General features: G+C 37.4%; 1 protein-coding gene across 5 annotated transcripts in view; it reads left to right on the forward strand.

The window, feature by feature from the left end:
• Positions 1-15,511, forward strand: part of CTNNA2 (catenin alpha 2) — a 1,141,838-nt gene that overhangs the window by 242,656 nt on the left and 883,671 nt on the right. For all 5 annotated transcript variants that reach the window (XM_032352609.1, XM_032352608.1, XM_032352606.1 and 2 more), the window contains one exon: positions 7,604-7,799. In XM_032352609.1, the coding sequence (XP_032208500.1) occupies positions 7,604-7,799 (196 nt within the window). The remainder of the gene's footprint in view (positions 1-7,603; positions 7,800-15,511) is intronic.

Raw genomic sequence — 15,511 nt, forward strand, 5'->3', positions numbered from 1 at the left:
TCCTGCTCCTTCACTTCCCTTCCTCTCTCTCTGCCTGCCTCTCTGCCTACTTGTGATCTCTCTCTGTCAAATAAATAAATAAAATTAAAAAAAAAAAAGTTGAGAGTGTTGGGATGCCTGGGTGGCTTATTTGGTTAAACATCTGCTTTCGGCTCAGGTCATGATCCCAGAGTCCTGAGATCAAGTCCCGCATTGGGGTCCCTGTTCAGTGGGGAGTTTGCTTTTCCCCTTTCCCTCAGCCTGCCATTCCCCCTGCTTGTGTGCTCTGTCTCTCTCTAAAAGGGTGTCTGCAGGGGCGCCTGGGTGGTTCAGTGGGTTAAGCCTCTGCCTTCAGCTCGGGTCGTGATCTCAGGGTCCTGGGATTGAGCCCTGCATCTGGCTTTCTGCCCAGCAGGGAGCCTGCTTCCTCCTCTCTCTCTCTGCCCACTTGTGGTCTTTCTCTCTCTCTGTCAAATAAATAAAATCTTTAAAAATAAATAAATAAAACTAATTCTATTAAAAAACAACAACAAATATATTGCCATTTGAGCATTTAACTTTCTCCTATCTTAAGTCAGACAGGTTTTCTTCTTTTGGGAATTTTTTGTTTATTTTTAGTTGTTCTTGGAATAAATAACTTGTTTTTGATAATTTTGTTTCCAAATATTTTGCCTCAGAAAACTTGCTCTTTTTAAGCTGCAGCAGTCATCACAGCCGTCTCTTACTGTAACTGAGAAATTATGATAAATGAAGTACTTCAGAGAAACGCAATGGTAGAATTCACAAAGACTTACTACTCACATCTGCAAAGTACACGAGTCCAACAAAACAATGCTGACATTGCCATTTTTATTTCCAGCTCTTGGTTCAGTGTTGTTGTTTTTCTGGAGAGTTCCAGCAATTGATTCATAGCATCCACATCTGTATAATCTTACTTTTCCATGTTCTTTGTGATTGCACAGTAGAGGAGGTTGCCTACTAGCCAAGAATCAGCTGGTTAATTCATCAATAAACTATTTTTGAAGACTAGTGGTTTGCCGTGACACTCAAAATAGGAGAGAGAGGTCACCTGTTAGAAAGTCATTGCTTCACGTCTTTCTTTCTTTCTTTTTTTTTTTCATTTCAACTAGACTACTGTTTCTGAAAGTAAGGTCCATAATCCATATGTATATCATGATCTTGTGTGATTAATGCAAAATTCCCTAGCCCAGACCTACCTGAGCAGAAACACTGTAAGATTTATGTTTGTCTTCTATTAGGTATGTTGGTGATTTTTAGGCATGATCAAGTCTGAGAATTGTTGTCCTAAAATTCAGTGTTTCTCAGATTTTATTGTGCATATAAATTATCTAGGGATCTTGTTAAATCCAGATTCTCTTTTAGTAGGAATGGAGTGGGGCCTAAAATTCTAATTTCTAATTAGCCTCAGGTGGCACTTGATGTCTCCAGAGTTCACTTTCAATTGACTGCCCCATGGGGAAGGCTTAGATAAACTACTCTGTTGCTGGTTCTTGGCAGATGTGACAGAGTTGCTGAGACAAAGTATCTTGGTGCCCTGACTGTGGCTTATTGTTTTGGGGAAAAAAGAAGTATTCCATGTCTATTCAGCTTTTAGATTATGGAAGCGGAGAACTGATCAAGTAGAGATCATGATGGGACATCGTCAGATAAACAAATCTTACAATAAAACACATTACAAGAAAAAGTAAAGAAAGAAGTGATCTGGGACACAGCTTTCTTGCTATTACTCAGGAATGGAGGGGTGAATTTTAAGACATTATATGTTGGTTAGCCAGTCTAATACCAGCCTGGCTCTGATGGTTTTATACTCAGATCATACCTTCAGTGCATCTGAAAACAGTGGTGCCCATCTTCTGGCTATTGCTAATGTTTTCCTTCAGCCAGAGTCCATTGGGACCATCATTACATCAAGAATGTAGGACCTTTGATCACTCTACCCTTACCTATGAGCTGAAGGATTTCTTCCCTACTCAAATGAGAGGCAGGGACGTTGAAGAAATATAGGAGGTAGACCTAGAGAATAGTTAGTATCCTTATAAACTAAGGTTGAAGAGCCTACAGAAAGGGGCATGTGAAAAATTTAGAGAGAAGTTGGCCTAGTTAAAGAAACAGGGTTCTGGAGGATGTGTTCAGAAGAACAGTTAAGGGAGTGATGGTAGCAGAATGCCTTTCTTAGCATGGGGGGGAGGGAGACGAAGATAGGTACAGAGAGAAGTAAGTTTGATGATAATGTCCTTTTTAAAGCTACGGGAGTTTGGAGAAGAGTACTGCTTCGAGAGTTAGCCAAGAGACATTTCCAGAAGGAAAGAAAGTTGAGTCAATAGCACTAAATGTGGCAGAGTGGTATGATGTGATAAAAAATAATTAGATTTTGGCAACTTATTGATTACCTTAGTGAGAGATCAGTTTAAGAGAACTTTGCTACAGGAGGTATGGGAATAAAACCAAAATTTAGTGGGCTGAGAAATGAATAGAAAGAGAAAAACGAACACTTTAAATATATGCTAAAAAAAAAAAATTGGCAGTGACTAATAAAATCTCAGCTCTTTGCTTGGCATTGACCAAAGTTTGTTCCACCACATCTGTCTAACTTCACTTTCTGTATCATTCATATACAGCCTTTTTACCAAGTAGATCTGGTCTCTTTACTGCCTTAGAAACATCATTGCAATTCTGCATAGGTCAATATTCATGTTATTACTCCTGGTCTCTGTTGCTGGATAGAATTTTTTTCTCTTCTTTTCCCTTCTTTCCTTCTCTTTTCTTCCTTTCCCTTCCCTTCCTTTTCTTCTCTCTTTTCTTTTCTTCCTTCCTTTTCTTTTCCTTCCTCTCTCTTTTCTTTTTCTTCCTTTTCTTTTTTCTTCGTTCTTTCGTTCTTTCTCCTATTGCACAAAAAGATGTACTCGCAAATTGTTAGAAAGGAAAGAAGAGATTTGGATCTTATATGACTCTGGGCTTCGGTGAAAATTGATGTGGGCATTAGAGAGAGAGTGCCTGTTTGGGGTAGGAGGAGGCATAACATTCTACCAGGAATTTCCACAGAATAGCCATCTCTTAAAAGACTGCCCTGGATACTTAATAGTCTGTTAAGGACTATATATACCCAAGACCCAGTGCCAGTCTGAATATTGAATCTTAAGCACAGATACCTGTAGCATCAGAGGTCACTGAGCTGCCTCTGTGACTACTACCTTTTGATCAGAATATGTCCCTGCTGCTTTGCCTTCTCTAAGGCATCCAGTTATGGACTCCATTATGTTCTTATATTGAAGCCAACTGTGCTCTTGCCAAGCATTGATAGTTTGGATACACCGTAGCTTACTGAGGAGGTGGTGGGTGTATCTGTGAGACTAAATAGTGGTTGTCTTCAGTAAAAACTCTGATTTTTGTTCTTAAGTATATCCCCGTCCTTTATTCTTCTTCATTTTATTTGGAGAAGAATACCGTTTTTATGGAAACCCTCAGCTCTACCATTGTGTTAGTTAACAGTAAATTTAGGACACTTTCTTCCATCCTTCACACTCAGCTGATACAAAGATCCCTGATGTGTTTATTCAGCTTGAGACCTTTGAATACATCAGATGTTATAAGGCATTGTGGAAAGGTAGGATAAAACTGTTGGTTAATGTTGCCCTAAATTGATACGTACATTCTTACACAAAGATATCTAAATAATGCCATTGAATGTAAAGATAACAGTAGGATACAAATAACACATATAGATAATAATTGAGACAAATATGAAGAAGAAATGTATTTTAAGATTATTTTATCCTTTAACAGACTCTCATTCAGTTGGAGAGTAAAACTAGAAGAAACTACTGAATTCTAAAATTCTAATGAAATAGTATCAGACATAGGAATAATTTAGCCTTTAGTTTTTCTTGAACCATATGAATTTAAGGAAGCTATTTTTTCAACCTGTGATGCATCTTTAATTCTAATTTCTTCATCTGTAAAATACCAGAATAGAACCGGCATAGATGGGCTTTAACTTTCACAATTTTAAGTTGAAAATATAGGTATACGTCAAGAAGAATAAAAATATATAACATCAAGGTGAAAATGATAGCTTCAAGTGGGAGAAAAGGAAAATGTTTAATAGTATAAAGTGCCATAGATTCTTACTGGAGGGGAGGAGAGTGTGCTCAGCTAGCAGGAGAGTGGAATTGAATTGGAGAGTTGCATAGTGGGGCTTGACTAAAATATACTGGCCAAAAAGTGAGCCACAAGAGTCCTGCTATGCACATCCTAAATGACCTTTCCCTAATTTATTAAAAGCCTTTTAACTTTGCAACCGGAAAGGGAAATGAACTGAAAGAAGAGAAATTGTCTTGGCTTTCTTGCTGGTTGTATGACTATCTGGAATGCTACTTGTAGAATAATATGAAGAGAAATGACATCTTAACATTTTTGTCTTCCCATCTAAGAATACGGTATGTCTCACAATTATTGAAGTTACCCTTTATGTTCTTCATTAAAATTTTTATCTTTCCCCCTCATCTATGTTTTGTGTTATGGTTATCTCTGATAATATAAATTTTTGATTAGTGTGAATAAGATATTTAAAACTACATTTTTTTAAAGATTTTATTTATTTATTTGACAGAGAGAGATCACAAGTAGGCAGAGAGGCAGGCAGAGAGAGAGAGAGGAGGAAGCAGGCTCCCCGCTGAGCAGAGAGCCCGATGCGGGACTCGATCCCGGGACCCTGAGATCATGACCTGAGCCGAAGGCAGTGGCTTAACCCACTGAGCCACCTAGGTGCCCCTAAAACTACATTTCTGAAGAGATGTATTTATTTGTTTGAGAGAGAGAGAATGTGTGCAAATGGGGTGGGGTGGGTAGAATGAGAATATCTTCAAGCTGACTCCCTGCTAAATGCAGAGCCTACCTGCGGATCCATCCCACCACCAGTCATGACCTGAACCAAAACCAAGAGTCAGACACTTAACTGACTGAGACAACCAGGTGCCCCTACAACTACATTTCTTCTTCTTCTTTTATTTTTTTCCTTTTTTTTTTTTACTGGTTAGTGATGTATATGTCAGATTTTTTTTTTTTTAATTGTCTATCTAGTATCTAGCCACCTTGTTCTTTGCTCTTATGGTAATTCTAATAGTTTGTCTTTGAATTCTTTTGCATTTTATTGCTATGGTTGTATTCTATATAGGTAATAGCATAATTTGCTGTTTGCTTTTCTAACATTTATTTCTCTTTTTTAAAAATCCAACTTGTTGACAGTGTCCTTTAATAAAACACTGAATACCAATGGGGAGGGTTGACCGCTGTTTCTTTATTCTAAACTTTATTCTCAGGATTAAGACCTGAGCATTTATGGAGCCCTATCACTTTCCCTCTCCTTTTCTCTTTCATCCCATCATGGTCTTCCACTCATGAGTAAGTGAGAGCTCCGAGTAGAGGACTGAACTGATTTGCTTCATTTTGATGTAATCACATATTTCTTAGGAACTTCTGTAATATGCTATGGCTTTTTTTTTTTTCTCGTAAAAGTAAGGCTTTATACTAACTCCTTATTATAAGCATACCTAAGCTATGTTTATATAGTAATGCAGCATGAGATAATAGAAGAATTGGAATGTGTTTACCTTTGAAGAAAATGAATGGATGATGTAGTCATTTTGCTATTTTAACATATTCACTCTCAGCTTCTACTCCCCCAAGAGGTCAATATACCCTAAATTAACAACTCTTTGCCCTCTCTGTTGTTTCTAATTGGAGAAGACTGAAAGAAATTAGATCACAGGACTTCTCAGAATTTTATATACAATGAGAATAAATGGGATACCAGTGAGAATAGGAGTATTTGCCTCTGATAATGAGCCTAGCATAAATCAAGATTTTTGAGGTGTTTGCAGTATTTGCTGAGGGGGCTTTTGTGCTTATTTCCAGGTATTGGCTGTTTGGGGGAGTTGAGGTTCTAGAAGAGTCGTGTGTTAATGTGTTAAAGTATATCTTTATTAAGGAGAACACTCTTGGGATGTCTGGATGGCTCAGACAGTTAAGCATCTGCCTTTGGCTTAGGTCATGATCCGAGGGTCCTGGGATCCAGCCCTATATGCTGCTCCCTCTCCCTCTGCCTGCCACTCCCCTGCTTGTACTCTCTGTCAAAAAAATAAAATCTTAAAAAAAAACAAAAAACAAAAAAGAACATTCTTGTGCCTTAGGAAAGTAACTTTTGTGACAGGCTGTCTTTCTTCTGACGGTTGCCTCATTGTGGGTGGAACTGAAAAGACTAATGTGTTATGGACTACATACACGTTTTACAGCTATCGTTATCTGACAGTCTTATTCTTAATGATGTTACCTTCCTTTTTTTGTTTTTTTGGTCTAGTGTTTGTACTTAAATGTCCTTATAGAGTCTTTCTTTAATTCACTGCATCTAATTATTTAGCCGTCAAAAGAGAGCTAAGTATGACAGCTCCCAGTGTTACATTCACCACCTCTTAAGTATCGCTTCTGCTTGTATTCATCATCTTAGTTCACATTTATTCAATACTTTTTCCCTCTGGTGTTATCGCTTGCCCTATAAACTGACTGGACATTAATTGTGACTTTGACTAATCACTTTGTTTGCTCTTGGATTTTGGATAAAATAGTGGAAACAACAGCATTTGGACCTTCCGTGTAGACTAGTTTTCTTGATAATCTCCAGTAAAATCCAGAATCTGCTAATCAGGGCAAATGTTCATGAAAATAAACCACAGCATCCACAGTCTTATGAAGCCGATAAAAAATATGGAGGCCACAGTGACTCACAACGTTTGCTGAACAGACTATGAAACCAGTTCTCCACCCCCGCCCCCCTACTCTCAAACTTCTCACTGGTAGAAAAGAAAGGATCAGAAATCTGTAGGAGATAAGTTGTTTCAGAGATACTAACAGCTTTGTTAGCAAATTAAATAACTCTTAGAGTACTAAAAGAAGTTTGGCAGTTGAGATATGTATACAAATCATGATACTTGGAAAAGGAGTGGCAATGAAAATCTAATTTCAAGTCTGGAAATTTTAGCTGGTTAACCAAATGTTGAGACTGATTCATTCGGTTCCCTCAGATCAAATTTACCATTTTGTTTTTATAAGATGAATTCAGAAATAGCATAGTTCTTCAAAAGTCCTTGGTGAGTGACCTGTAAATAATGGGCATTGTTGACCCACCCTTTATTAACTGTTCTTTTACCTTTATCCTGACTCTGGGGACTCAGACTGGGTGTTGGTCCTCCTGAATTGCTTGGAGAGAACTCCACATTGGTTTTCCTTTTCTTGCTTCCCCAAAGCTGGTTACTCCAGTGTGCAATGTCTTACCTGTCTGTGAAAGCACAACATCCACTGAAATAGAAACTAAACTACCAGTGGGTCTGCTCTTCCAACTCATTCACATACTTTTTTTTTCCTCTATGAAATAAATGGCTGTTTATTTATATGATAACCCATATAATTCCCCATTTTCCTTAAGATTAGGTCATGGGATGTGCATTCATGAATTAACAAACAAGGACTATTTTTAAATGATGAGATGATAATGTGTTTTTTTCTAGACAATTGTGCAGATTAGTTTGACACTTTTTTTTTGGTCTTTAAGGTGACAACCCTTGTCAACACGAGCAACAAAGGCCCATCTGGTAAAAAGAAAGGGAGGTCAAAGAAAGCCCATGTACTGGCTGCATCTGTAGAACAAGCCACTCAAAACTTCCTGGATAAGGGTGAACAGATCGCTAAGGAGAGCCAAGATCTCAAAGAAGAATTGGTCGCCGCGGTAGAGGATGTGCGCAAGCAAGGTAGGAAGAATAATATTGTTCAAGAGGGTTATATATTGATGGGCAAACAATAGATTTATCTCTAGAATCAGTGCATATTTGCTCAAAGAAGTCGTCTTCTGTTTTTCTCAGTATCTGTGCTTGTCATTTTTAATATTTGCTGGACTTAGGTGCATAGACAAATAGAGATGTTTTTAGTTGTGGCAGTAAGTAAGCACAGCTATGAAAGCTTTATGTCCGCAGTTACTTCCAGATTTCCGAGTTGTTTTCTCTTGGTAGATGAATGTGGACTCCTGTGTCATACTGGGGCTCTAGGGAGGGCAGGATGAGAATACCTCATACCTACAGAGTCACTGAATGTCCCGGGTTTTAAAGAGGAGGGAGGAGATGACTGTAAAGTAATATAATGAAATTATTGTTGGTTTGTATGATTTTCAAATTTATAACTTCAGTTCACAGCTAGTTAGATCTCTATGGATCAGTTAATTATATAACTAGCTAGTTAGCTATAATGCAATTTTTCAGCATACTTAAAATTTTTAATTATGGTAAAATACACATAACATAAAGTGTACCATTTTAACCATTTTTCAAAAGTGTATAATTCAGTAGTGTTAGGTATATTCACCACATTGTTGAGCAGCCAATCTCCAGATTTTTTTCATCCTATAAGACTGGAAATCTATCTATAAAACAACAATTCTTCATTTTCCCATTGCCCTAGATCCTGGCAACCACTCTTCTCCTTCTCTTTTCTATGAATTTAGCTACTCTATGTACCTTATATAAGTGGGACCATATAGTATTTCTTAGTGACTGACTTATTTCACTTAGCATAATGTCTTCATGGTTCATCCATGTTGGAACATGGGTCAGAATTTCCTTCATTTTTAGGACTGAAAATATCTAGTATATGTATATACCACATTTTGTTTATCCCTTCACCATTGATAGACATGGGTTTTCTTCCACCTTTTGGCTATTGTGAACAATTCTGCTATGATCATGAATATAGAAATACCTCTTTTTCATTTCTTTTGGGTATATACCTAGAGATGGAATTGTTGGATTATATGGTAATTCTACTTTTAATTTTTTGAGGAACCTCTGTACTATTTTCCATAGCAACTGTACCCTTTTACATTTTCACCAACAGTGCACAAGGGTTCCAGTTGAGCCATATCCTTGTGAACGCTTGTTTTCTTTTCTTTTTTATCATAGTCATCATAATGCATGTAGGGTGATGGCTCCTTGTGCTTTCCATTAGCATTTATCTAATAATTAGTTATATTGAGCATCTTGTCATATGCTGGTTGGCCTTTTGTCTATCTTCCTTGGAGAAATGTGTATTCATGTCCTTTGTTCACTTTTAAATCAGTTTGTGTTGTTGTTGCGTTGTGAGCTTCTTTATCCATTTTGGATATGAACCCCTTATTAGATATTGTTTTGCAAATGTGTTCTCCCTTTCTGTAGGTTTCCTTTTCACTCCATTGATTGTGTTCTTTGATACACAGAAGTTTTTAATTTTGGTGTAGTTCTGTTCAGAATTTGTGGTTGAAAATGCCAAGGCACCATGAAATCAGAACAGATTACCCCCCAGCCTGGCCTCCTTCCTGTGTTTCCTATGTCAGTCAAAGCCCTGCATATGTATCCCACTGCACGTTTCACAAATCCTGGTATTGTTCTTGTTATTTTTCTCTCCTTCCAAATACAGACTGTTACAAAGTCCCATAGATTTTTAATTCTCAAGTATCTCTCAAGTGGACCAGTTCCTGTCTTATTTGTTCAGAAGTACCATGTTCTACCTGCCCCAGGGTTTTAGTACATACTGTCCTCTTTTACATAGTTAAGGATGACTCATTCTGGACATCCCAGCTCAAATAAAACCTTCCTAAGGAAACCTTTCCTGACACTTTTGTCATACTTTTTTGTTGCTTTTTCCCTTATCACATTGCATAGGAGAGTTTAATATTTGTGAAGTAACCTGACTGATAACTTTCTACCCTGCAATACTATAAATTAATAAAGGTAGAAACCAGACCGTGTCTCTTTGGCTGATCCATGCTCTGTAGTTCTTAGCAGTCAGAAGACTTCAGTGAGTATTTTTTGAATAAATGAAGCAATAGATGAATAAATGTTCCATCCCTTTTCTGCCTACAAAACTACCACTTTTTAAAATTCACAGATGGATCTTTAGTCCTTGGAAATACCAACCCTCCTTCTCCCCCAACAGCCATCATTCTTCATGCTGCCATCTTCTTCCCTATCTTCTCTCCCCTGAAAGTTAATTTCATTTACATTACCCTAATATAAATATGTAATTTGAAATGTTAGATTTTACAGATTTCATCTAATGTGGATGAAGAATATTTGTATATGTGTTTTAACAACAAGAAAGCTTCCAAGTTTTCAAGTGCTGTTGAAGACTGGTATTCTTTCTGAATTGCAAATGTACACTGTTTGTTTTCATGCATATGTAGGATTTTTCCCTTTCTTTTTTAGGGTGACTGTCATATAATAAATTGCATACATTTAAAGTGCACAATTTTATAAGCTTTGACAAATGTATACACTGTAAAACCATCACCACATTCAGGATAGTGAACCTATCCCTAGTGAGGAGGGTTTTGATTGGTCCCTAGAATGCTTTCTCAAAGTATTTATCTTTTATGGTGATATATTTTCCTTTTTAGTTTTTTTCCAACAATCTTTTAGCTTTCCTTTATTTTTTCCTTACAATTTAGTTTCCACACATTCTGTAGAAATTAATAGTTCAGTTTTCTCAAAGCTTATACAAGCAATGCTTTTTTTTTTTTTTTGGATGTGATGTAGTAACCAACATAGTTCTTGGCCAGCCTGTCCAGGGGATATGAGAGTGAGATTTTTAAAAAAGATTTTATTTATTTATTAGAGAGAGAGAGAGAGAGAATACAAGCTATACAAGCTGAGGGAGAAGTGGGAGCCTGACATGGGTCTCCATCCCAGGCAGGACCCTGAGATCATGACCCAAGCTGAAGGCAGATGCTTAACCAGCTGAGCCACTCAGGCGTCCCGAGAGTGAGATTTTTTTTTTTTTTAAAGATTTTATTTATTTATTTGACAGAGAGAGATCACAAGTAGGCAGAGAGGCAAGCAGAGAGAGAGAGGAGGAAGCAGGCTCCCTGCTGAGCAGAGAGCCCGATGTGGGACTTGATCCCAGAACCCCGAGATCATGACCTGAGCTGAAGGCAGCGGCTTAACCCACTGAGCCACCCAGGCGCCCCCTGAGAGTGAGATTTTTTGAAGATGCTAGTTTAGGACAGCTTACAGAGGTCACTCTTCTAGAGGATACTTTAAGCTTTCTCTGTATTATCCACCTCTCATTATAGAAAAATTATGTATCAGAAGTGATGTTAACTGTGTGTTACCCCTATACAAGCTCGACTAGTGAGGCACCTGGGAGGCTCAGCCATTAAGTGTCTGCTTTTGGCTCAGGTCATGATCCCTGAGTCCTGGGATCGAGCCCAGCCTCGGGCTCCCAGTTTAGTGCGGAGTCTGCCTCTCTCTCTCCCTCTGCCACTCTCTCTCTCTCTCTCAAATATATGAATAAAATCTTTTTAAAAAAAAAAAAAAAACCTCAACTATCACATGTCCATTTTGCTGAACATTGTCAGATTTAAGGAAACATTACTTTAGTCTACAAAATAACAATCATTCTATAGGAAAAAGCTTTAGAAATTTTCTTTTTCTGTTTCTCTCATTGTCAAATATCTCTCACCCACAAATAGAGTTCAGGTGTCTGTCATATGTGAGAGATGCCTCTTGTCTCTGACAACAAGGTCCTCAGGCTCTCCTTCGCATCTGTGCCCATTGGGCTCTCCTTTCTGCCTTCTGCCCCTTCTCAGTTCTTAGTGTATGATCTCCTTAGCCCATCTGGTTTTGTCCAATTTTTCCATTGGCCCCATACCTCGATTTTATTTACAAATGAGAGCCTGGGTTGATTTTCGGAGAGAGAGAAGGAGATCAAGGGGAACAGTTAAGGATTAGAACAGGACTGTTTAGTTATTGGAAACTTCAAAACGTAGTATCTTTCCTCCTGCCCTAGAAATCTACTTTCTTACCTGTAAGATGATATTCAGAAATTATGGGAATGCTGACATTGAGAAATAATATCTTCCTGTAAAGTGGCCCTTGTGTCTGTATATGCTCACTTATCAAATAATGCGTAGTTTAGAACTAAAGCTGAGATGTTATCTGTTACTATTGAGTTGTTTTTGCTTTTAAATCAAATGATCAGAAGTGTTGCCACTTTCTCAATAATTTTCAGCATGAGTGAAAGCCAGAAGTTTTAATATTGTGCAACTCCATTTTTAGACTTTTAATACAGAAGCATTTCTTGTTGGCTTTTGGTTTTGTTTTGTTTTTTAAGATTTCACAGCATCCATAATTATAACCACTGTAATACAGCAAAATTATATATGAAATTATCTAGTTATGCTGTTATTGTTTCTAGGCTAACTTAGTGTTGTTTGAATTTCTTTATCATTTGAAAAATGTATTATCTCTTTTAAACCTAAACTCTATGCCAGATTCTTTTTTTTTTTTTTTTTTAAAGATTTTATTTATTTGACAGAGAGAGAGCAATCACAAGTAGGCAGAGAGAGAGAGGGGAGGAAGTAGGCTCCCTGCGGAGCAGAGAGCCCGACGCGGGGCTCGATCCCTGGACCCTGGGATCATGACCTGAGCCGAAGGCAGAGGCTTTAACCCACTGAGCCACCCAGGCGCCCCTCTATGCCAGATTCTTAAAAGTGCTCAGTATGAGGGGTGATGATATTTTTACTCTAGATTATTCCAGTAGAAGATTTTCCTGTACTTTTAAGTTCTAACCTGCAAAAAAAAAAAAAAAAAAAAGTGTGATAGAATCGCTGTTTTAAAAAAAATGACAAAAATAAGTCATCGAAATAGATATTAAATAATATAAATCACTGTACTTGAAATTTGGAACTCTTGATATTTTAGACTTAGGTAAAGATGGAATATTTGGTCAGGGATGTGTGTGTGTGTCTGTATCTATGTCTGTGTGTTGTGTATCTGTTTTATCATAGCTAAGGTAAAAGTAATTACATATATGTATATTGTCTCCTAAATTAAATTTAAACTTCATCAGGATAGGAACAATGATGTGTACATATTTCTACTCCCAAAGTACTTAGCATGGCCACTCTAGCACATGGCAGGTCTTTATATTGAAGCTCTGGGCAAACAAAGCTTGGGACAGAGAATACCAAAACATTTTTTTTTTTTTTTTTTAAGATTTTATTTATTTATTTGACAGAGACACAGTGAGAGAGGGAACACAAAACAGGACTAGGAGAGAGAGAAGCAGGCTTCCCACTGAGTAGGGAGCCTGATGCTGGGGCTCAATCCCAGGACCCTGGGATCGTGACCTGAGCCAAAGGCAGATGCTTGATGACTGAGCCACCCAGGCACCTCGCCAAAACATTTTTAACCTTTACCGTTGAGACATTCCTGGATTGGAAACTCTTTCTGCACTATGGATTAGTCTGGAGTTCTCAATATTGTCTGAAAAGCTTTGGAAACTCTTGATATTCAGGCCTTAATCCTTTAAGTTAGAAACTGTGGAGTAGGACCCAGGCATCAAGGTTTTTTTAATTCCCTAGGTGATTCTCGGAGTCCGCAGTCTCTCGTGGTTTGTCTCCTCCTCCAATTTCCCCCAACTCACTTCTCTCCATCTCCTGATGTCTTCTGTGTTATTCCTTATGCTCCACAAGGAAGTGAAACCATATGAAAATTGACTCTCTGCTTGACTTATTTCACTCAGCATCATTTCTTCCAGTCCTGTCCATGTCGGTACAAAAGTTGGGTATTCATCCTTTCTGATGGAGGCATAACACTCCATTGTATATATGGACCATGGGGGCAGGGGGGGATTCGGTGAGCTTGGTGGTGGGTATTATGGAGGGCACATATTGCATGGAGCACTGGATGTGGTGCATAATCAATGAATGCTAGAACATTGAAAAGAAATAAAAATAAAATGGAAAAAAATAAATAAAATAAAAAATAAATTTAAAAATTCCCTAGGTGACTAATCCTCATCTTGTCCATTATTTACACTTCAATGACTCATCAATCCCTGTTAGTCAGCTAGTATTTCACAATAGGAAACAGATGACAGTCACTCATTTTAATAGGTCTATAAGCCTGTAGTTTACATAGAGTTAGAGAGGTGAGATTTACATAGGAGAAACAGCCTGATAGTCTATATTAATTTGTTGTGGATAGATGTATTCTATGATAAATGATGTCTTTTTTTTTTTTTTTAAAATGATGTCCTATAATGCCTGATCTTCTGAAGGTACTCTGAGAATATACTTTAAGTGTATACTAGGGAACCAAATCTGTAGGACAGTTAATATTTAAATTGCTTTTGGAAAAGAAAGGTATGAGGCTGGAATTAGCAAGGAGGAAAGCTAAGCATAGATTAAAGATCTGTCAAGGGTAAGCATTTCAGGTTGAAGCAACATGATTTTTAAAGGTAAAGAGATACAAATGATACTGATAATTGGGAAATGGATAGCAAAGCCTTGATTTGATGAGAAGTTTCGTATTCAGGCATAGTTAGAAATCTGGTCAGATGATAAGAAGGGACTATAGTGGGAAAATTTAGCAATTAGGCTGTGTATAGACAACCATGATGCACTAAAGACAGGAAGAAAAGAAGGAAGCTAGTTGATAGGCTCCTACCCATTTAAGTGATATTTTACAAATTATTTTGGTAACCTCATGGAAAGTTGACTAAATCAGAGATAGATTGGACTCAGATTGCTTATATGTTACTGTAGAGGTACTTCGAGGTTCTAGGACTGGGATGGTGGCAATAAGAAGAGAAGTAAGAAACTAGATGTTACAAGCATCATGAAAAAGAATAAAAGATTTGCCATTTCTTGAAAGGGAGAAATAAGAGTTAATATTTATTCTAGATTTTTGTCTCTAGATAACTTAATTGGGATATCTAAGGGGTAACAGGGATGGAGAGAAGTGACTTGATTTTAAACATCGATGAATGAGAGGAACTGCCTAGCAGATGGTTAATGCTATGGGAATGGAACTTTGAAGAAACAGAGAAATTTGACATCTTTTGAGTTGATAAATGAAGCTTTCAGAGACAGGTGTTTTTTGTTTTTTTGAGTAATTGCCAATAGATATATAGAGAAGAATAAAGAGATGTAGGTTCAGTTTTGGATGAAAGGCTCAATTAAGATTACAAGATGGGATAGAAACAGAGAGGAGAGGCATGCCCTGAAATATGACCAGAGAACAAAGATAGTACAGAATCCTGAAATCAAAGAGAATAGAATATTTTGCAAAGGAGACAGTGATCAATCTAGACTCCAGAATGCTCTTGCAATTACATCAGATTTTTCTGAGATCGGGGAAGATAAATAATGAAAAAAATGCCTTGGATTTTGCTAGAAAGGTATCATTAATTTTATTTAAAAGTTTATTTTCAGGAAGCTGAAGGAACACAGTAGATGATAAAGTAATGGATTTAGAGGAAAGCTCACCATAGTCTTCTTTGGCCATCATTGTACTATATACATCATTGTACTTTTGCTTCTGTAGATAGTCTGGTACTCAAATGAGGGATTATATGTTATGATTTTATGTATCCCTGGGCCTGGCACATAGTGAGCACTTATGGCATAATTCAAAGATTGCCACATGTGGAA

This window comes from Mustela erminea, chromosome 7, assembly GCF_009829155.1.
Source record: "Mustela erminea isolate mMusErm1 chromosome 7, mMusErm1.Pri, whole genome shotgun sequence".
NCBI classification, from domain to species: Eukaryota; Metazoa; Chordata; class Mammalia; order Carnivora; family Mustelidae; genus Mustela; species Mustela erminea.